The sequence below is a fragment of the Antedon mediterranea genome, chromosome 3 (genome assembly GCF_964355755.1).
Source record: "Antedon mediterranea chromosome 3, ecAntMedi1.1, whole genome shotgun sequence".
NCBI lineage: Eukaryota > Metazoa > Echinodermata > Crinoidea > Comatulida > Antedonidae > Antedon > Antedon mediterranea.
In genome coordinates this window covers 1,415,002-1,436,442 of record NC_092672.1, presented here as the reverse complement: position 1 = coordinate 1,436,442, position 21,441 = coordinate 1,415,002, and the positions used below count along the sequence as shown (strand labels likewise).

The window sequence follows — 21,441 nt, the reverse complement described above, 5'->3', positions numbered from 1 at the left end:
CTAAACAAGCTTTAAACCATGCTACAAAAGTGGTGGATGTAGAAAAGGTAGAGTAATAAAAGACCAGACCAAACTCCCCCACCCCACCCCATTCCCAAACTAATAATAATAGAAAATAGTGTAACCTTTTACAAAAATTGTTCTCCTTGTCTAGTTCGCCACCTGTATCTGCTCCTGATGGCATCTTGTAGTACCTTTTCGTACTTATTTAAAAACGTCTTTTATTTTGTCTAAATATAGACATACAGATTTGAAAATGCTTGTGAAGCTATCTTTACAAGCATTTTTAAATCTTGCAATTTTTATACTGTACAATTTAGTTTATATGTTGTATCCAATGATAATTGGTACAATGAATTGTTAAAAATTGTAATGCATTTTATACTATACTGTGTCATGAAGAAAATGTTAGAATATTGATGTTTTTTTTAAAAGATATAATAAAAACAACCATGTATTGACTGTACAGTATCAAACTAGTTTGACAAAAAAGTTTAATGTGCCCAAATAATATGGTAGTGATATGACATCATCATCTCCATATATGGGCACATCACATATTTTTTGTCACATAAAGTTTGATAGTGTGGACAGAGCTTTATGCTGATTTTATGCATATTGGTACAGTAATGATGTTGAAAATGTTCAGCATATTCATTCTTGAGTGTATTTAAAAAGTAAAATTGCTAGTACATTTGTATAATGATAGTAGGCAATAGCAAAAACAAATTGCTAGTGCGCTGAAAGTTACCTTGATACACATAATATTATCTACAGTAATTGAATTGTAAATAAATATATAATAAAAGTATATATAAATAACCGCAATTTCAATATTACTATCCGTCCAATACAAAGTAAGTATCAATTATTAAAATGTTATTCATATTGAGGCTTTATGTATGCATTAAAAAAGATTTGTTGCATATTTACACGATATAGAATTATACTATATATCCTTAAATGTTTTTTATTCCGTAAATGTATTTATTTTGTTCATGCTCATTTGTCAAAATGATTTTGATGAAGTTTTGCTCTGCCAAACACAGAGAAAAAAGTCCTGAAATTACAAATAAAATACAGTATTCCTATTCAAGTTGTAGGCTCCTCATCATATAATCATTGTGTCTAATATTTTCTGTACTGTGTGCAAAATCTAATAAAAAATACACAATAAAATATGAGATTGTTGTCAAACATGTTTTTTATTATACACAGTACTATAGGTTGGCTGGTGGCTGCAGTTATCGCAGCTTGCGCGTGTAGAAAACAGGAAAAGCGACAATTTACGCAGGCGTATTTATTGCGCCCGGAAGTGCGTTAACTGTCGCGTGCGCACAAGTAGAGCGCCCGGAAGTGCGGGAGGTTACGCGAAGTGAGTGAAGTACGCAATGCCTAATAATAATATCAATACAATGATCTATTTATAGTATAAATCGTAACTCAATTTGCATTTTATTCAATCAACATAATTATTTATTCTGTTCAATTGTTGATTAAAATTATTACTATATATGTATTATTTTCGTCTTTACATATAACAATATGACGAAAATGTTTAGTGATTATTTTTTACTTATTACCACCACCCAATGAATCATCGATCAAAGAAGTCTGATAACAATGGGTTGCTGCTTTACTTATTATTACGCGTGTGACCCAGTGTTTGAGGTCACACAAGAAACCGATAAGAGAAAAGTTTCAAAAATGGCGTTCCGCATTGATGGTGACAGTAAACAATGTTATAATGGAAATAAAACGTTGTGATATTTTGAAAATAACATAAAAATATAGGCATGTCGAAGACGGTTCAAAAGGTAGGTTAAAGAGTACATTACTCCGTAATTACAATTTACTTCCAATGCAAGATGAGAAGGAAGATTATGAGAATAGTTTGACAGGTACGTGTGGTAAAATTCCTCACTCATCAGGTGGGTGTGAAGCAAGACTTGTTTTGAAAAACCACCGAGGAAAGGGGCGTCCGTGGGCATGGCCTAGACTCCTAGTAGGCTACTAGGCCTATGCTTCTTCCATACAGGGCCTAGGTTTTAGATGTGTTAAATAAAGATTGAGGATGCATTTTGTCTTAGCTACCTAGTATAGACTAGTCAATCATATTTTTTAGATACAAAAAAATGTATTTTTTACTCTTTATTTAATTTGTAATTTTAAATTACTTTTAGTTTTTTACTAGTATTTTTTGTATTTCTTCTTACCTTCTCCATGCCATATTATGGTTTCCTATTAATGAAAATAAGTAGGCCTACTTCTACTAGATCTGTATTCTAGTCTAGTTTAATCTAGGATAATAATTTACTTCGTATTAACATGTGTCCAGTGATAATATATTAAGAAAAATATTAAGTACTTATAAACCGTGGCATTTCTGTTCAGGAAGGTTTGGGACGTGTTGTGTGGTATTTATTCCAAATAAAGGTGTTCTGATAAATTACCGTGATTTTTAATGTTAAGTATAAAAAGTAATATTAAACAAAGTTTCAAAAACTGAATGCTAGACAAGAAATATTGTGTCAACCCTTTTTTCCCCAGATGGACGGAGAGGTGTCACTGTCCAAAAGGTTGAAGGATGAAGGCCTTGAAAGTACCTCAAGTGATAAAGAGAAGATGCAGAAGGTTTGGAAGTGGTACAAGAAGGCAGACAATGAACTGAAGTCTGCAAGAAAAGAGATTGAAGAATTGAAGAAGCAGCAGGCTCAGGAAATGAAAGAGGTATGTAAGAGAGCAATTAAGCAAACCAACAAGTTGTGTTTCAATCTATTTTTACTTTGTTAATGTTCTGTCATATTGTAGCAGGGAGGTATACCTCCCTGGCCATAGTGTCTTTGTATAATGTTCTCCTGTCATACAGTAGTGGCTTCATTTTAGTCACTCCCTAAACACAAATTTTGGTAACGCTGTTGCAGTTATAATGTGTAATGTCTGTAATACAAATTTTGGGGTGGGCTTATTCCAGAATCTTACCCCGTTCGTTAATTCATTTTTTCTTTGTCCTACATACTGTATAAACATAATGTTAGTAAGCTCTTTAAATGGTTTGTCCATTTTGTTTTATCATTTCAGATATGTCTTGTATTTGTACTGTATTTTTAAATAACATGAAATATAAAAAAAAATAATAAAAAAAAAAAAAATGGAATTTTTCATGCAACAATTAGAATTCAATTTCCTTTTGGTCTCACTTCATATCTCTTTTGAAAGGTTTTATGTTTTTGTGTATTTCATCCTATTTTATCTTTAATCGCCTTCTGCCTAGCTTATTAGTAAAATCTCCTACAGCAATATTGTAGTTCTCAAAACAAGTCAGTGAGTGACTCAAGTGTCATTTTGTATCTTGTTTCTTTACACTGTTTTCAGGTTGAGAATTATGTGGAACATATTAGAAATCTATCAGAAGAAAGGGAAGTACTGACACAAGAATTTGAAAAAGAGAATGAACGCCTGAAAGATGAGAATGAAACGTTGAAGAAAGAACTTGCTGGTGATAATAAGGAGATAGCCATGCTTCTACAACAGGTAGGGAACTAATTGCCAGTTGTTTCTAAAATATAGATACTGTACATAGACACAGAGTTCGGATTTTTGGGGGTCATTAAGTTAAGTTTAAAATTGATTAAGTTGTGAGGTAATTTCCCGAAGATCGTAATCAAAACGGTACTAGGTTTGGTCTACTAGCGTTCCTGCTCCCAAATAGTCATGCCATTCATAGAAGCCTTGATGAAGTAAGCCTACCTGGTGGTGAATAGAATGGTCCCAAGATAAGTGAAATTGGAATCCACCTTGTTTGACATACATGTAACACATGTTAGGTAGTGGAGTTGTGGCTTGGTGGTTATGATGCTTGGCTACCATTCCAACGGTCCTGGGTTCAAGTCCCGTCACATGTCAGGATTTTTTCTAAGGACCAACTTACAACTCCACTCCCAAAGACTTGTAATAAGACTTTGTTTATGTAGAGCATCTTGTGTGTATATTTGTCTTGTGAACCTCTGAGGGTCTCTAATGATCAGCATTAGCTGGATGGATCACCCTCATTAAATATGGTTTAAAAAAAAAAATGAACACTGTTAGCATTCATTCTATATACTCTCATATAACATTACAAGATAAACTAGTTGCATTCAAATTGGGTACTTCAGGTGTAGTGTATTTTAGTTCAATTAAACCTTTTGTGATACTTATTTTTCATTATAGTACCTCAGTTCAATTGAAAGCAAAGTCGCAATAATGAATTAGATTTAAACCCAAACTAGCATCAGTATGTGTGCACTTAGTAAACACTGTACTAAAGTTGTGTGATACCATGTGATGTCATGTACAAACACTCTGCATTGTATTTTGTGTTGTGATAGTAAAAGAATCTTAATATGGTTTTGTTAGAAAGCAATCACGATTCAGAAGCTAAGAGTATTGCAAAAATAAAAGAAAAGAGATTTAAATAATTGTTATAGTATATTTTTATTTAAAATGAATATTTCTTTAAAAAAAAAAAATTTAATACAGAGTTTAAAAAAATCTACAATTTGCAAGAAAATTTTTCAGATTTCAAACACAATTACTTACAATTTTATGCTGAAATTAGATTTGAGCATAAAACATTGATACTGATTCAGTACCAGCCACTGATACAGTACCACCAGCCACAAACTATTCTATACAATTTATATGTTTGCTGAGCAGTCCATGTGGTTTGAGTTGAATTACAAATACTCAGAAGTTTGCAGTCTTATCGATTGAATGATTGTTTAACAATACAAGTGTTGTCTTTTAATTCAATGTCAACAATGTAAGCCTTTTAACCTCTTTTGTTTAAAAACAATTAAACTCAATGCTAAACCTTCATTATTCCATGGAGCATGGACCTATAATTTATAGGTCCATGCATGGAGTAATTACTCCATGGTTATTCAAGTACAGTCATCATCACAGGGGAGCAATTTGCTACCTATTGGTACATAAATGCAGCATTTCAATACATGCTTGTGTCACAGTCACATTGTAGTGTATTTGAGACTTTAGTAACTTAATTTTTAAAAGTTGATATTTACCAGTTTAGAATACTATAGATAGTATAGCAATAATTATGATAATTTTATCACATGTTTCTCACAGTTGGTCTATAGTACCTCCATGAAGATTATTGACAAAATCCAAAATAATTATTGTACAGTTAGTATTGAATGATATAGTACTGTAGAGAATGTCTTTTGAGAAACACATGTTGTACTGCAAACCTGTAACAGTAACTTTACTAGTGTTTAGTTAGCATGCAATGCTAACTGTAAAACAATTTTCTGTTTTCTTATAAATTTTTGAAATTATATAAAATATGTTAAAACATTTATGACCAAAGTAGGTGCAAACTGACCAAAGTAGGGCCAACTGACCAAAGTAGGGGAAACTGACCAAAGCAAGGCAAACTGACCATAGTAGGGGAAACTGGCCAAAGTAGGTACAAACTGACCAAAATACAGTAGGGCAAACTGACCAAAATACAGTAGGGCAAACTGACCAAAATACAGTAGGGCAAACCGACCAAAATAGAGTAGGGCAAACCGACCAAAATAGGGCAAACCGACCAAAATAGGGCAAACCGACCAAAATAGGGCAAACCGACCAAAATAGGGCAAACCGACCAAACTAGGGCAAACCGACCAAAATAGGGCAAACCGACCAAAATAGGGCAAACCGACCAAAATAGGGCAAACCGACCAATTTATACATTATTACAGTAGGTATTATACAGTAATCTTTTATAACATCTTACAGGAGGGTCTTGAGGACATTGCGAGTGGAACACAAAGTGAACAAATTGCTTACCTTCTGGTTGAAAGAGCTAAGCTTCTTGACGACCTGGATATGGAACGGAAAAAGAAGGCCCAGGTTGGCAACTATCTGGATAACAAGAAAGTGGAAAGACTGGAAAGAGAAAAGAGAAGATTAGATGATGAACTTAAGAAAGAAAAAGAAAATTCAAAGAAGATTCTGGAATCAAATGCTAAGGTATTGTTGTGATTTGTTATCAACTGCAATTATATAAAATTGTTGATGTTTATTATTTTATCTTCTTATAACACCAACAGCATGGAATGCAAAAAAGTCCACTTCCAGAAAACCACTATGCACTTATTTCAATACACTTTGTAAAGCTCTATCTACACTACAAACAAAGTGGCAGTGACATTCCCAAATAATTATGTTAGTGATATATGAGCACATCACATTTGTTGTCAAATAAAGTTTGATAGTGTAGACAGAGCTTAAAAAGTAAAGAGAAGGAGTAACAACTGGCCCATATGATTGTAGTTTAAAACTGTGTGGTATGGCATTCAATGTAATATTTAATTTTGTTTTTTACAGCTTCATGAAGAACAGTTAAAGATAATGCAAACACGACGAGACAAACTTGAGCAGGAAAACAGAGAACTAAAGGCAAAATTAAAGGGACTGGAGTCACATGTGTCAGAGTTGTCAACTGATCTGGATAAAACAGAGTCTGAGAAATATGCACATGCTAATAAAGCCTTACAACAACAGAAACAAGGTACAATAACGGGACACCTTTGCACTCCATGGAATAATAATTTTAAAATGAGTGTAAATAGTATACACTATTGCTATTTATTATATAGGCACCCCATAGTTGTAATCAGAAAGTCTTGATGCAAGTATTTTATACAGAATTTTGATTTATTGAAATTGCATTTATAGAAACTTCATTGCTGAAGAAAGCAGGTTTGGAAAACTCTCAATTAAAAGAATCTCGCAAACGACTCGAACTTGAAATGACGACGATGAAACATCGGTTGAAGACGAGCGAGGAAGAGAAAACATCACTTGATACAAAGGTAAGGAACAGGAAATTTGCAGAAAACTGTTAAAAAAAGTCTTAAATTTATCTATTTATAGTTTAAAATTATTTTTTTTTGATAGGTTGAATTGAATTTTTATAATTGTGAACTTCATTTTTTATGAACCAATACGTAGAGATTGTAATAATAATAATATTTATTTGGTTACTCTCCTTTAAATTGAAGAACCAGTCGTTTACAAAAATGCATAATTACATTATAATGTAATATTATTACTGTACTGACTTGAAAATTAGTAGTGAGCCCTCTGTTGGTGGACAAAAAATTGAATTAAATTTTCGTTGATTGATTTGGATAGTGTTTGCTTGATATTATTGATATATTAGTACACAGCATTAGAATATGTGGAATTCGGTTTACATCAGTAGTTTATTGAACTCTCCCAATACCTGACGCCCATGGGCTGGTTTGGTTTTCTGGTCTCCGTATTCTTGAATGGGTTTTGTTAATAAATTCAAAATATAAATTTCTAATATTGATTGTAAATTTGAGCAACAAAATAAATTTGATTTTTTTTTGCGAATTTAATTTAGGTCCAAAACGTTTTAAATTCTAATACAGTACCATTTAAAAGTACATTCAAAGGAAATGTAAACTAACCTATAGTGTTCACTAGCCTAGTGGGTCACTGGCCTAGTGGGTCACTGGCCTAGTGGGTCACTGGCCTAGTGGGTAACTGGCCTAGTGGGTCACTGGCCTAGTGGGTCACTGGCCTAGTGGGTAACTGGCCTAGTGGGTAACTGGCCTAGTGGGTAACTGGCCTAGTGGGTAACTGGCCTAGTGGGTAACTGGCCTAGTGGGTAACTGGCCTAGTGGGTAACTGGCCTAGTGGGTAACTGGCCTAGTGGGTAACTGGCCTAGTGGGTAACTGGCCTAGTGGGTAACTGGCCTAGTGGGTAACTGGCCTAGTGGGTAACTGGCCTAGTGGGTAACTGGCCTAGTGGGTAACTGGCCTAGTGGGTAACTGGCCTAGTGGGTAACTGGCCTAGTGGGTAACTGGCCTAGTGGGTAATTGGCCTAGTGGGTAATTAGCTATAGTGGTGGTGGGTGGTCACTAGCCTAGGGAGTCACTAGCCTAGTAGGTAATTAGCTATACTGGTGGTGGGTGGTCACTAGCCTAGGGAGTCACTTTTAAGAGAGTATATACTCTATATATAGAATATAAAAATAAATTGACTTGAAACTGTAGATAATTGTTGGTTTTTTTTCTTACCTTTAATATCTGGAAGTTATCAGTTCACGCTTAGCTCCAGTCCTATCTTTTATCCAAAGCTGTGTTTACATGCGTTATTCCACTTCTATATACAACATTCACTTTGAAGACAAATACAATATCTTTCTTTAATGTAATTTCTATAAAAATCCACGGAAAAAAATAAATTTATCCGCCTTAATATCCATCAAAATGAAATCAATTTGATTTAATAGATTTTCTTAAATATTTTTTCTACTAAGCATATTATGGATGTATGCTAAATGGAATGAACGCTGTATAGTGATATTAAGAACAAAATGTGATGTTGAAAGAACCTTGAAAATCAGAATATAATCACTTGAGTGCACATATTATTCAACTGTATTGTTACTATAGCAATTAATAATTGTTTGTGTGATCACAAGTTTTAGTATCAATATGTTTTTAGTTACCATGGAAACTAAAGTCATTCATAACTCACCCTTCTTTTAATATTAGTAGTCATTAAAATGGTGATCTCAATAAAAAAAAAGTTGTTAAAAGAAGTTTGAGTTGAATTTTGAGAAAGGTTGTTAAAGTTTTTGCTTATTCATTATTGTAAATTTGGAAGGTATTTTTTTCCTGTGATGACTTGCTAAAAGGCTATTTAATTTGAGATACAATGTGTTATATTATAATACCAAATTAGCATTCTTTTGACATTCTACACATGCTTCACCCCTAAGGGATGGTGATATTTTACATACTGAATTATTCATTTTTTTTCCGTAGATGTAAATCTTAGATACTGTATAGGAAACATTATTAAATAATCTACCTCAGTAGAAGTAGATTCAGACACCCACAAAATGATTTGTAATTGTAGTCATTATTGTAGTGTGTGTATAAATCAGTCAACATCAATGTGTCCACCCGTACGCAGTGGCTTAATGCACACGGCAAAGGCCCCGGGTTTAGCACTCCTTCAACACTGGATAGTTGCATTGGACTGCTCATGCTTTGGGGGCCCCTGGGTTGAGCCAGTTAGCGCTCATAACCGTTACGCCATTGCATATATGCTCTTGATAAATTTCTTGATATCTACACAAATTTAAATTGCTTCCTTCCATTTATCATGAACTATTATCTCATTATAGATTCGTGAGCTGCAGACATCCTTGGATGATGAGAAAAAGAAAAGAAGCAGTCATGAAGCCACTATCATCAAACTTAGAGCTTTGATTGACAAAAACAAAAAACAACTTAATAAACTTGAGGTAAAAATGACAATAAAATAGAAATAGGGATTGCGTTTGTAAAAAAAAAAATGTAGGGGACAGGAAAACCTGGCATCCTAAATTTTGGTAAATAAAATTTACACTCTCAACACCTCTCATCTGCCTCTGCAGGGAACCTGATCTGGGAAAACCTCCCTTGACTTGAAATACTGCCGTTTAGTGCTTTAACAATCATTGAATATAGTGACCCTGTCACTATATGGTTTTTTAAAAATGTGCAAATATAATATTACCGTTTTAAATCATCTTTAATAAATTGCAGGAAACAAGTAAGACTGTGAAAGACGATAAGAAAGCCTTAGAACTGAAACTAGAATACATGGAGAAGGATATTGAAAGTTTAAAAGGAAAAGAACATAATTTAACAAGTCAAATGGTAAGAAGAATATTATTTTGTTTAATAACATTTATTATATTATTAAAAGCACTGTATATGTTGAACTACGCTCTGTGAGAACTGATGTTGGTTTGTTTGTTTTTTCGTCATTGTTTAGTCAGTTTTGTGAAGTTAATAAATAAAAAAAAAATAAATAAATAAAACAAATTCAGTTAAGTATGAGGTTTGCACACCGAGAGACGCACCCCCTGGCGCATATACCCATGTGGTCCTTCGTCAGTATTCATCCAGATCCAGATGTAGTTACCCAGTATAAAGTAGAACAAAACTTTTGTTTAGTTTATTTTGCAAAAAAAAAAAACGAATACAAAATCTGTTAAAATTGTTATGTTCTACTACATTTTTAAAACATTTTTTATGTAAAGTTATAGATGTGAAACTTACCATGTATTAAACTACTTATAAACCTTTCTGCAGGAAAACAAGACAAAAACTGAAAGAGACCTTGTAGAAAAGCAACAGAATGAGCTACAGCGTCTGAAAGAGGAAAACCAAAAGGTGATAATGGAACACAAGAGCGCCCTCGACCTGCTAGAGAGGGAAAAGAAAAGAGCGAAAGAGCTAGACAACCGAGGATCAGCGAGTGAACAGGAATGGCGGCGAAGACTAAGGGAAAGTGAAGAGAGGGAGCGAGAACTGGCCAAAAAGGTGAGCGGAAAAAAACATTCTTAAAATAACAAAATAAAGCAGATACTAACTAATGAAAAACTTGCCTCCTAGAAATTAAGAAATCCTTTCATGAACATTTTTTTTTACAATTTCACTATAATAATTTTCAATTAACATTTTCCGTTTTTAAGTTTATGATCAGGTTTGTTTTTATTTCGTTTATATTCCTTCATTAATTAGTTGGATGACCTACGTGCTGACCTTGAGTCTGCACGTGAGGACACGTCCACAGGTCGTACAGACTTCACGAAAATGCAGAATGAAATACATGAGGTAACACAAGTCAGATAATCTACTTCCATTTAATACCTGCTGTGGTGAAATGGTTTAACATTGTGGGTTGATTTGCATGTACGTTTTTCAATCCTGCATGTATTACCTTTCATGGAATTATTTTTGTTGGTAATTTAGAGGTAAAGGGTATATTTTGACAACAGACTTGTATTTAAGGTCTTGCATCATTTGCATGTGCGAAGGTCACCTGTGTAATGATTGGTGCTTCATCTTTGTATAACTAACAGTCAACTCACCCAATACCATTACTTTCTAAACGTAACTTGAAATTTCTTTCTGAAAATCTGATTTTCTGTGGGTCAGGCCAGGGGTGTAAGATAGAGTAGTTGCTTAGATGGTTTTTAAGAGGTGTCTTAATTGGTGGTAGGAGTACATAAGATGCATGGAATACATTAAATATTACACAGCAAGCTATGTAAGAACAATGACATACCTACACAATCCTACACTTTGCTGTATGTATCCATATTGTAAAGGAGCTGTCCTTGTCAGTGTCTGTATATTGTTGATTTTAATGATACTCTAGGGAAATGTAATTTCAACAGCCTGGTACAATGAAGACAAGGTGGATTACGCACTATAATAAATGGTTTTTGGAAATTAAAACTTAAGTTTATTAACAAATTGAATTAATACATTTTACAATAAGGTTCAATGGTTGTGAATAATTGAATTAATAAATAATAATAATTTTATGTTTAAACAATATTAATGGCATGCATATGCAGCTTAACAAACCTGACCTGACTTCTGACCTTACTAATGTTATGCGTATCCTGTGAGTTGCAGTTTTAAACTTGTTTGTGAAGAAAAACTAAAACTAAAAATGAAAAATATAGGTATTTCTTTTTATGAACCAATAAAGTGAAATAAAAAGGTTATATAAGGGCCCTTGAGGGTTTAAAGAAGTAAGTATACAAACTTATTTCTCAATGGTTAAAGTAATAGGCCTACCCAATAACAATTATATAATAATAATCGGTAGTTTCAGAATGCGTTTCAGGTCCAGCTTTCTAGGTTATATTGAACAGCGCCATCTATCTTTGGTTTAATATATCCATCTGAAATATTGGAACAAAATGCATTTTTTTTAGCAGTAATAATTTGTACTAAAAATAACTCATTAATATTTATATGTGTGTTTTATGCTTTAAATTATCATGTTCGTTTGTTAGGAGCTTTCAACGAGTCAGACTGAAAACCGTCAACTACGCGAACAGATGGCGCGAGAGAAAGCGTTAATGGAGGACTCAGAGTCGCGAAACAAACGTATCAACCAAGAGCTGGAGAAACTGATTGATGATTTGAAGAAAGATCGTGACGTTCTAGCCCGAGAATTACAGACTATGATTACGAAGGATCAACAGGCTAACATGCTGGTCGGTGAAGCTGATAAACTGCTTCTAGACAAGAAAGACTTGCAAGAACAGGTAGGCCTACAGCTCACCAAATTTATGTTTTTAAATTTTTCCGACGGAATTAGTTTTAGTTTTATATTAGTATTCACACAACTAGTATTTTTTATTTCCAATAGAGATTATTTTTAGAAAATATTGTCTTAATCATCTTAAAGCTTTTATTGTTTAACTAAAAAAAATGTTTTAATAGTAAAAAATCTTTAAAAACATGAATAAATCTTTGTTTCCTTTCTTGTATCATATAAATAAACAAAAAATACTATGGATTGTTTTATTTGTATGAGGGTAGTCTATCCAGCCGAAGGTGATAATTTGAGACCCTCAAAACTATCAAAACAATTTTATACTACTACTTACCCAATGCATGAGTCGCTAAGAAAATCCAACATTAAGTATCACCAACATTAAGTATCACCATGTTGGGAAAGAATACCAAACTAATTTGTGCACATCAAGATCTACCTTACTTTACCTCACCTGTATGTTGTCTTCAGTTCATTTGTTTGATTATTTTCATCCTTCTATTAATCCAGATTGTTTTGTTTAATTAAACTGTTTTATATTTAAAGCTATCTACACTATCAAACTAGTTTGACAAGAAAAGTGTGATGTGCCAAAGTATGTCAGTGACCCAAATATGGTAATGATATGACATCATCATGTCCATATATGGGCACATCACATTTTTTTGTCACATAAAGTTTGATAGTTTAGACTGAGCTTTAGTAACTCACAGAGCCTATAAAAACATGACAGATAGATAGTATATCAAGAAGGAATACGTTGTTAAAGTTGTTTGAATCGCCAGGAAACATTGTTATCAGAATTTCTAAAGATGTAAAATCAATTATCATTTAGTAATTTTACTTGCTCCATTAATTTACCATCTATGTTTACTTTAAAAATCAAATAATAATATACATATTTAGATACGTAATTATAGGTATCCCTAGCCTTAGTAGTTGATTACTTGAAAAGTTGAATCCGGAAAGCGATTAAAGAAGGTGCATTGCAGCTGTCTATGTCTTGCCAAAAGATTTGGTCAAAAGAAAGCAGAATTTCTTTTTAATTCCTATTGACGTAGGTTAATACAAAATAAATAATTGCACTTAATTATAGTGTTTGGATCAGTATTGGCTTATCTAAAATTAATAGTTAATGAAAAAAAAAAGATTTTTTTTGTAAAATAATTGTGAATGAAAACACAACGATGCCTGTGAATGTTGTAACAATAGTTTATCATACTTACTTATACAGATTTGTCATCACTAGTGCCTAATATCCAAAATATATCTTCCTGGTTTCACCCTTAAAATGTTTTAAATATCATATTTTTTAACTGATGATATCAACACACAATTTTACATACCTCACATTTCTGTTTCAATTTGTACACTTCAACCTCGGTTCAACCATACACAGATGAACTTTTATGCTAATTATAAAGATGTTTAAGATATTATTGTACAGTATCAAAGAAGACTTTAAGAATACACTAAGGAGAAAAACACACATATATATTATATTAAACAAACATTTACTTTACATTTGGTACCGTTACAATAGCTATAGATAACAAAGAATGAATATTGAATAGTAAAATATACATACATGCCATTGTTTGGATACGGAGTACTTGTGACTGCGACTAGTCATGTTGTATCTATGTGCATCAAGACTTAATAAAAATACATTAAAATAAGGAAAACACATTGATTATAAAACATTAATTTATATATTATATTAAACAAACATTTACTGTGCATTTGGTACCATTACAATGGCTACAGATAACAAAAAATAAATGAATATTGAATAGTAAAATATACATACATGCCATTGTTTGGATGCTAAGTGCTTGCAACTCGTCATTCTGTTTCAAAGTGCATCTTTTAAGACAGTGATACAAATTATTAAAAGGGATTATTCATTAACAAAATTGAAGGATCTACTCATGGAGTAGAGCAGGTGGTTGCCATGGTAATAGCATCCTTGCCATCCCATCAAGTTGACAATTGTAACACCATTTTTTTCAATAGGTCTTAACATCGAAGGTCAGTATGATTTACCATACAAATGCTTTAAATAAGAACCTCTCAAAATCAACTTATTTTAATAATCCGCATTAAAAAGTGATCATGGCCTCGATTAGTGCAGTGTATTTCAATGTCATTTTCACTGTCTATTTGAAACATGAATAAGGTTAAGAATTTTAAATTTTACAATTTAAATCTACTTTTTTCTAACTAAAGAGACCACTCAAGGGATAATAATGTGACCAACCAACCTACAAGATAAATTTATTTCCCGTTCTTACTTACTACAGTGACCTGTCATTTAAGTTTTATCAAGAAGAAATAAAATCATGATGGTCATTTGATGGTCAATGGTCATTTGATGGTCATTTTTTTGTTTGCATTTCATGTTTGTGTTTGGATTATGATTCAATATTTTCCTGGATACCTTGTGTTCCCTGCTCACAATTGAGTTTACGGAGGAATTTTGTTTCCAAATTGTTATTCTTTTAAAGGTAGTCGAGTTCTGCTCACAATTGAGTTTACAGAGGAATTTTGTTTTCAAGTTGTTATTCTTTTAAAGGTAGTCGAGTTCTAACTTCTATGGTTTGATTTTGGTCATGATTTCAATTCATAATTGAAATCTTCTATGTTACGCTTCACTAATTTCTACTCCATCCGCTTGTGTATAGTAACCCCTAGCAACAATTCTTTCCAGGTCCCTAACTTGTAAAAGTGTCAATTCTTTTTGTCCCTTTTGTAAATTGACGTAACCAAAAATGAAAAGAATTGATATTTTTTTGTCAGAGTTACAATCGGTCTTGTATGATTGGTGTGGGAAGATTGAATAAATATGAAGTTGATCTGTAAGTTTATTAAACTGGGATTGAAAAGGACGGTGCTAAATATTTTTATCGTTGAAGGATGAACTTTTTGTAGTAGAAAGGAAGTTACATACATTTGAAGTGTGTGCCAAAATATTTTATGAGAATAGCAAGGTTTGTTGTTAATAGTCTAGTTGTTGTTCTATTGAGGCTTTTTGCCAAACGTGGTGGAATTGTCACAAATATATTTATGGAGTTTGTGTTGGAAAAAATGTACTTTTGTACTGCATTTGCTTTATTATTATTGTAGAATATTTTAGTTTATAAAGATAAAGTATTGTTAATATAATATGCAACTTATAGTTGTATGTTAAAAGATAGTAATAATTGTCACCAGCGCCATAGACAAGCATCAACTGTGCAGAAAAGTGCAAAAACAGAGAAAGAAATGGTCAACAATGTGTTTCGGAAATGGAGAATGCTCCACCTGTTCGCATATTATAGTTTATCATTAATTCCACTGATGTAAAATACATCACCTAATAGATTACTGTAATCTAGCTAATAGAACGTTCAAAGGTCAACTTACTTATCTGCTTTTATTGAAAGTTCATCTACTGCACTCTCTCTTGATGCAAGAAATATTATTTATTTGAAAGTGTTGATCAACGTGGTCTGTGTTATTATCAACTCTGCTTACATCTATTCGCACACAAGACTTCTTATTGATTTGTACTAGAGTTATCAGGTGTTCCTCACAAACCATTCAGAATCTGTTATACTCCATTGAATTGATAATCTATTAATTTGCATTTTTAGATTTTCATTTCTGGTAATTAAATCACATTTTGCGTGTTTGTATTTTGTAGTTGGATTCTAGTAAGAGACGCAATACTCAGTTATCTGATGACCTGCAGTTAGACAGGACTAAAATAACTGGTAAGTTGGATACAGACTTAATTAATTTGTAATGTGAAATGCTTTATTCAAAATGATTATTTTATTACAGTATGTTAGGACACTTGACTGTCATACAGATAGACCCGGGTTCAATGCCCGACAACTCCCAGTCCACTCAGCTGTAAAATGAGTACCTGGTTGAAAATACTAGGGAGAAAAAAGGCGGCGTGGAAAGGAACTGGCCACCCTACCACATAATGCCGATGCTTAGTACAATGAGCTCCTAACAGCTCATTCCCCTACGTTCAGAGAACACGGGACTCACCTTCACCCTTATGTTAATGCTAACCATTTTATTTACTGGTTAATTTTCAGATTAACATTCAGTATAGTAATAATATACAACATGTTTTCAAAAGAACTGTTACACAATTAACGTAAACATTTTGACATTGAAACTACATTCAGAAAAGTAAAAAAGTCCGTAACTAATATTACAGTAGTGAGTGAGTGGCCGAGCGGTTAAGACAGTGGAACCGTAATCACGTAGCCATAACATCGACAGGGGTTTGAGGCTCACTCACTCCATGGTTCTGGTGGTAGAACAAGTCTTCTTGGATAAGGATTATAAACCGTAGGTCCAGTGTACCCATCTAGCTCATGTGCACTTTAAAGAACCGAGTACATCTTTCGAGACGAGTAGGGGGTTACCCCGGTGTATTAGTACATCACAGCCACTGATCACCAACTGGGCCCTCTGGGAGATCAGTCTTTGACTAAAGAGGTCAGCCAGTATAAAGATAAAACAAACAAAAGTATCATTATCCTTTTCTTGTCAGATTTGACTTCTGAGATTGCCTTCCTTAAAGAAAAACTGAAACTATCTGAAGGATCAGTGAAGAAATTGAAAGAGGAAATCAATCAGAAGTCATTGGAAGTTTCAAGGAACCACGATATCTCTAGCCAAGGACAGGTAATGTTGATATTAATTTGTTTTTAATTGTAATAATAAAGTAATTGTAAGATGAAGAGCGTGGGTTTTAGGCTCACTCGCTTTGTGATTCTGGTGGTAGAATGAGTCTTCTCCGATAAGGACTTTAAACCGTAGGTCCAGTGTACACATCTAGCTCATGTGCACTTTAAAGCACCTAGCACTACTTACGAGATGGGTAGAGGGTTACCCCGGTGACTTTGAATTGACTGAAGAGGTTACTCAGTATAAATAAAAAATAAATTCACAAAAATTATGTCATAAATATACAACTTGACAAAAGGCATCTTATTTCAATTTCAAGAGAGATATTGAAGAACTTGAATGTAAACTGGTATGTGCATCAATTTCAATCAAACTTTGATTCTGTGTGTCTACACCGTACCATTTAATATCATTTCATCAACTCACAATCCATTTCATGAACATTTATTGAATGTTAAAAAATGGAAAAACCATGCACTTCATATCATTTTAATTTTTATAATTCAGGCTATTACCAGTCTTTTGTTTTCTGGCAGTGTTTACATGCACTAAAAAAGTGTGTGCCAAAATATGGTAGTTATATACCCAAATATGGTAGTGATATCATGTCTTCATGTCCATATATGGGCACATCACATATGAAAAACAACTGTTTGAGAGAAGTCCCTGCGATTTTGTTATTTATCTTAAAATTAGAGCACTATTGATATTTAAGATAAAACATATTTTGGTTGAGAAATGGGCAGCAAACAAACTTATTTTTTTATATTATATATTATTTATCATTCATCATTCATCAATAGTGTTTAAAGTATTATTTGATAATATTAATACATTCTGTATGACTAACTTAATGGTATCATTTAATATTAACAATCCTATACTGTATTATTATGTTGAAAGAGAACAGAAATATTGTCCAAAAACTTGGATTCTTGATATAAAAACCTCCTTATCATTTAGTCTACTGGAGGAACAATGAAAGTATAGCATTCAATTATGCTATCTGCATATGCTTAATACTATCTGCATATGCTTAATACTATCTGCATATGCTTATACTATCTGCATATGCTTAATACTATCTGCATATGCTTAATACTATCTGCATGAGGTTAATAGTCATCTAGTAGGTCTTGCATGATAAATAGTCATTTTACCGATCATCAGGATTTTCTCTGTGGTTTATTTGCATTTGAGAAGGCAAATTTTTGAGAGGTCTAATCTGAGTCGTGCAGATTTTAGTAGAGAACATGTAAAATACATTTTCGTTTACCTTTTAGACCAACATGGATGTTGAGATTGTTCGTGTACAACGTGAAATGATTTCTGAACGTGAGAAATTTGGTCGTGAGAACAACGAATTGAAGTGGCAGCTGGACCGTGCCGATCGAAAAACAAAAGATTTACAAGAAACTATTTCAGAGAAAAATGAAGTGAGTTTACATAATTACGTCATTAACATCATATTTCTAAAATATCAATACAAATTTAGAAAACTGTTGGAGCTACCCTTGTAAAATAAATTTGAATAAATAAATAAATACATAATATGGTTAAACATGGTTGAAATTGTATTTTATATGTGCACGGCCCAAGGAAAACCAACCATGATTTGATCTGAGCCTCGGTGGTTAAATAAGGTTAACTTGAATTAACAGTACCTATTTTCACCCTGAACATTTTGTGATAACAAAACATTAATGGTCTTGTAGGAAGTAAGTCAACTGCGAAAAGAGAACACTCGACTTTGTAGCGTCACAAATACCGGTGACAGCAGACTTGAAGATGAGATCAGGCTGCGAAACGACGTGGAAGGACGAAACAAAGTATTGGAAGAAGAAATGACCAAGGTAAAGTTTTTCATTATTCATTCACTTTTTTTTAAACAGTTCACAAAAAAAAACAAGCATACATTTACAGTATGTTAAATGGTAATGATAATAGGAGCTGTTTCAGGGATCGGGAATAGAAGTAAAAGAACTTGTCTCTAAACAGAAAAAAGAAAAATAATGACATAAAACTGAATAACAGGAAAAAAGCAGACATTTCACATTTTAAAGCCTCTGTTTTGAGATTTTCAGATCCGTTATCCTTTTTTTTTCAGGTTTTCATATCTTTATATCCCCTCCTGCTTTGTTTGAAATTTCACAATCTGATATCGATTGTTTTAAGATCTTATATCCTCTTGTTGATTGATAAATATTTTTAGCTGGTAAATTTAAAAAGGGGATTAATAATAATGCATTGTGTTTGTCATTAGTATTCAAAGATGTGTGACAAACCAAGTAGGTGGCATACCTTTAACCAATCAGATTCTATTTTACTTTACTTGACAAACAAGTCATTCTGAGTGGTTAATAATTGTATTAAACCTGTGCCATTGAGGGCAGCAGAGGGCAGCATGTCATAATCCATATTCACTGTAAAATACAGTCAGCTCACAACCATTGTAAAGTATTGTTTTAATTAGCTGTCTAGATTTGTGTTTATAACTGTTCTTTCAAAAGTTATATTAGAACCCAAGGAACTTAATAATCAAGTTTCTTTGTGTCATTTGTAGCCTAGGAGAATTCAAGCTGGTTACTTAGCAGTATCTAGTAGCCATGGATAACTATTATTTGTTTTTTGTGTTTTGTTTCCTCTTAGTTATGGAATCAGATGAAAGATCTTCTAGAGAAGTTAACAAACAGTGAAGCAGCAAGGCAGGAGTTGGAGACAGAAATAGAACGAGTAAGTAACATACAATTGAGTAAAATTGTCAGAAATTTATTATTTTATTTTATTTCAATGTGGCCAAGGATTACCAATAATCACTCTCCTATCAGATAGGGTGGTAATCCCCCTGATACAGGAGCTATTGTGTGAACCAGTTCACCGGGGTAACCCTCTTGTCTGGGTCATTCCATCTCAGTTCACCCAAAAAAAATGGAATTTTAAACCCTACCTCTTCCAATTTTGATGAAATTTGGTATATGGGTGATTCATAGCAATTAAAGCCAACATTTCAAATTTTAACTTTATCGGACCAACGGTTTTCGAGATATCGCAATTTCAATTTTCGGTTTTTACGCAAAAAAGCGCGCGGCCGCCACGTTTCAAAGAGCTGTATCTCGGGAACTATAGGTTCGATTTTAAAAACAAAGGTATTTTTGTAAAGGGGAGACCATAAGGAACCTAAATATACTAATTGTGTTTGTTTTATGTTAATTTTAAGTTGAATAAAACTTTGACATATATTTTGACCTTGAAATTGACCCCGTGGAACACGCCCGATTTGTTGGTGACTATCACGAAAAATGTAGCCCTACGTGTCAACTACAACATATAAAAAAATTGGAGGGGTTTTTTTCTTTGTTTCCATGAAATTACAATTTGAAGTTGACATACCTCTTCCTTTTAGTGTATTTTTGGTGTTGTTATACTTATACACAGTGTGAACACTAACTGTTAAGGTGTCTTATTGTTACGCTTTCTCATCAGGCCCACTTAAACAGTAGATGTATTTTGATATGAGAAATACTGGGTAACTCACATACTTTTCAAATCAATTTTGACACATAGTTTAGTGTCCTTACTATGTTATTATGCACATTAACATATGCATAATAAGTGATTGCAGAGAACATACAACAGTTACTGTATATGCCTTTTTAAAGGTTGTCATCCCCTATATAAAAACAAAACTACCAACCATGAAAAAAGTTCATTATTTCACAGATGGATGTGGCGGCCAATACAAAAACAAATATTACTTTATTAACCTTTGCCACTACCAGGAAGATTTTGGTTTAGACGCCGAGTGGAATTTTTTCGCTACATCACATGGCAAGAGTGCGTGTGATGGCATAGGTGGAACAGTTAAGAGGCTTGTCACTAAGAGAAGCTTACAGCGTTTGACTGAATGTCATATTATCACATCTCTCAGTATGTTCGACTACTGTGTAATTTTTTATTTCTATTTTATGTCTTTAGGCAATGTGGCCAAGGATTATCAATAGTGAATTAGTCACTGTCCTATCAGATAGGTGGTAATCCCCCTGATACAGGGGCTATTGTGTGAACCAGTTCACCGGGGTAACCCCCTACTCTTTTTCGAATAATGAACTGGGTCCTTTAAAGTACACACATGTTATAACTGTGTACACTGGACTATGGTTTATAGTCCTTATCCGAGAAGACTTGAAGAGAGGAGCGAGTCGGCCTCGAACCCTTGCCGATGTTGTTGTCTTTTAGGTACGGTAAACGGCGCCCCTGCCTTAACCGCTCGGCCATATGACTCGCTCATATGGACATTCCAGGCATCAACTTTTTTCATGTGGGAATAGATGAGGTATCTACTGTAGAAAAAGAAATAAAGCCGAGATTCAACCTCGCCCAGACCATCAAGGGTACATTACAATATCATCGCTTTGTTCCCGTTTCTCTGGCACAGATGCAGGTCTACAAACTTAGTACCCAGATAAACCCTCCGGATGTGGTAGTGATTCAAGAATCTTTCAGTGATGAAAATGAAATTGTTGCTGATACACAACCCACCATTATTAGACTTCAGAATTTTGTGTGCTGTAGTTATGATGGTGTCC

The 21,441-nt window shown here is 33.4% G+C and overlaps 1 protein-coding gene across 3 annotated transcripts in view; it reads left to right on the top strand.

Moving 5' to 3' along the window:
• Positions 1-1,706: 1,706 nt before the first annotated feature.
• LOC140044445 (uncharacterized) overlaps positions 1,707-21,441 on the top strand; it is a 28,775-nt gene continuing 9,040 nt past the window's right edge. The window contains exons 1-17 of one of the 3 annotated variants that reach the window (XM_072088955.1): positions 1,707-1,817; positions 2,551-2,730; positions 3,376-3,534; positions 5,788-6,021; positions 6,379-6,562; positions 6,730-6,866; positions 9,222-9,341; positions 9,625-9,738; positions 10,177-10,407; positions 10,609-10,701; positions 11,898-12,152; positions 15,849-15,918; positions 16,719-16,852; positions 17,175-17,204; positions 18,139-18,291; positions 18,571-18,708; positions 19,505-19,588. In XM_072088955.1, the coding sequence (XP_071945056.1) occupies positions 1,797-1,817; positions 2,551-2,730; positions 3,376-3,534; positions 5,788-6,021; positions 6,379-6,562; positions 6,730-6,866; positions 9,222-9,341; positions 9,625-9,738; positions 10,177-10,407; positions 10,609-10,701; positions 11,898-12,152; positions 15,849-15,918; positions 16,719-16,852; positions 17,175-17,204; positions 18,139-18,291; positions 18,571-18,708; positions 19,505-19,588 (2,337 nt within the window). In that variant the 5' untranslated portion in view covers positions 1,707-1,796. The remainder of the gene's footprint in view (positions 1,818-2,550; positions 2,731-3,375; positions 3,535-5,787; positions 6,022-6,378; positions 6,563-6,729; positions 6,867-9,221; positions 9,342-9,624; positions 9,739-10,176; positions 10,408-10,608; positions 10,702-11,897; positions 12,153-15,848; positions 15,919-16,718; positions 16,853-17,174; positions 17,205-18,138; positions 18,292-18,570; positions 18,709-19,504; positions 19,589-21,441) is intronic. The other 2 variants (XM_072088958.1, XM_072088957.1) reach the window with 2 other exon arrangements.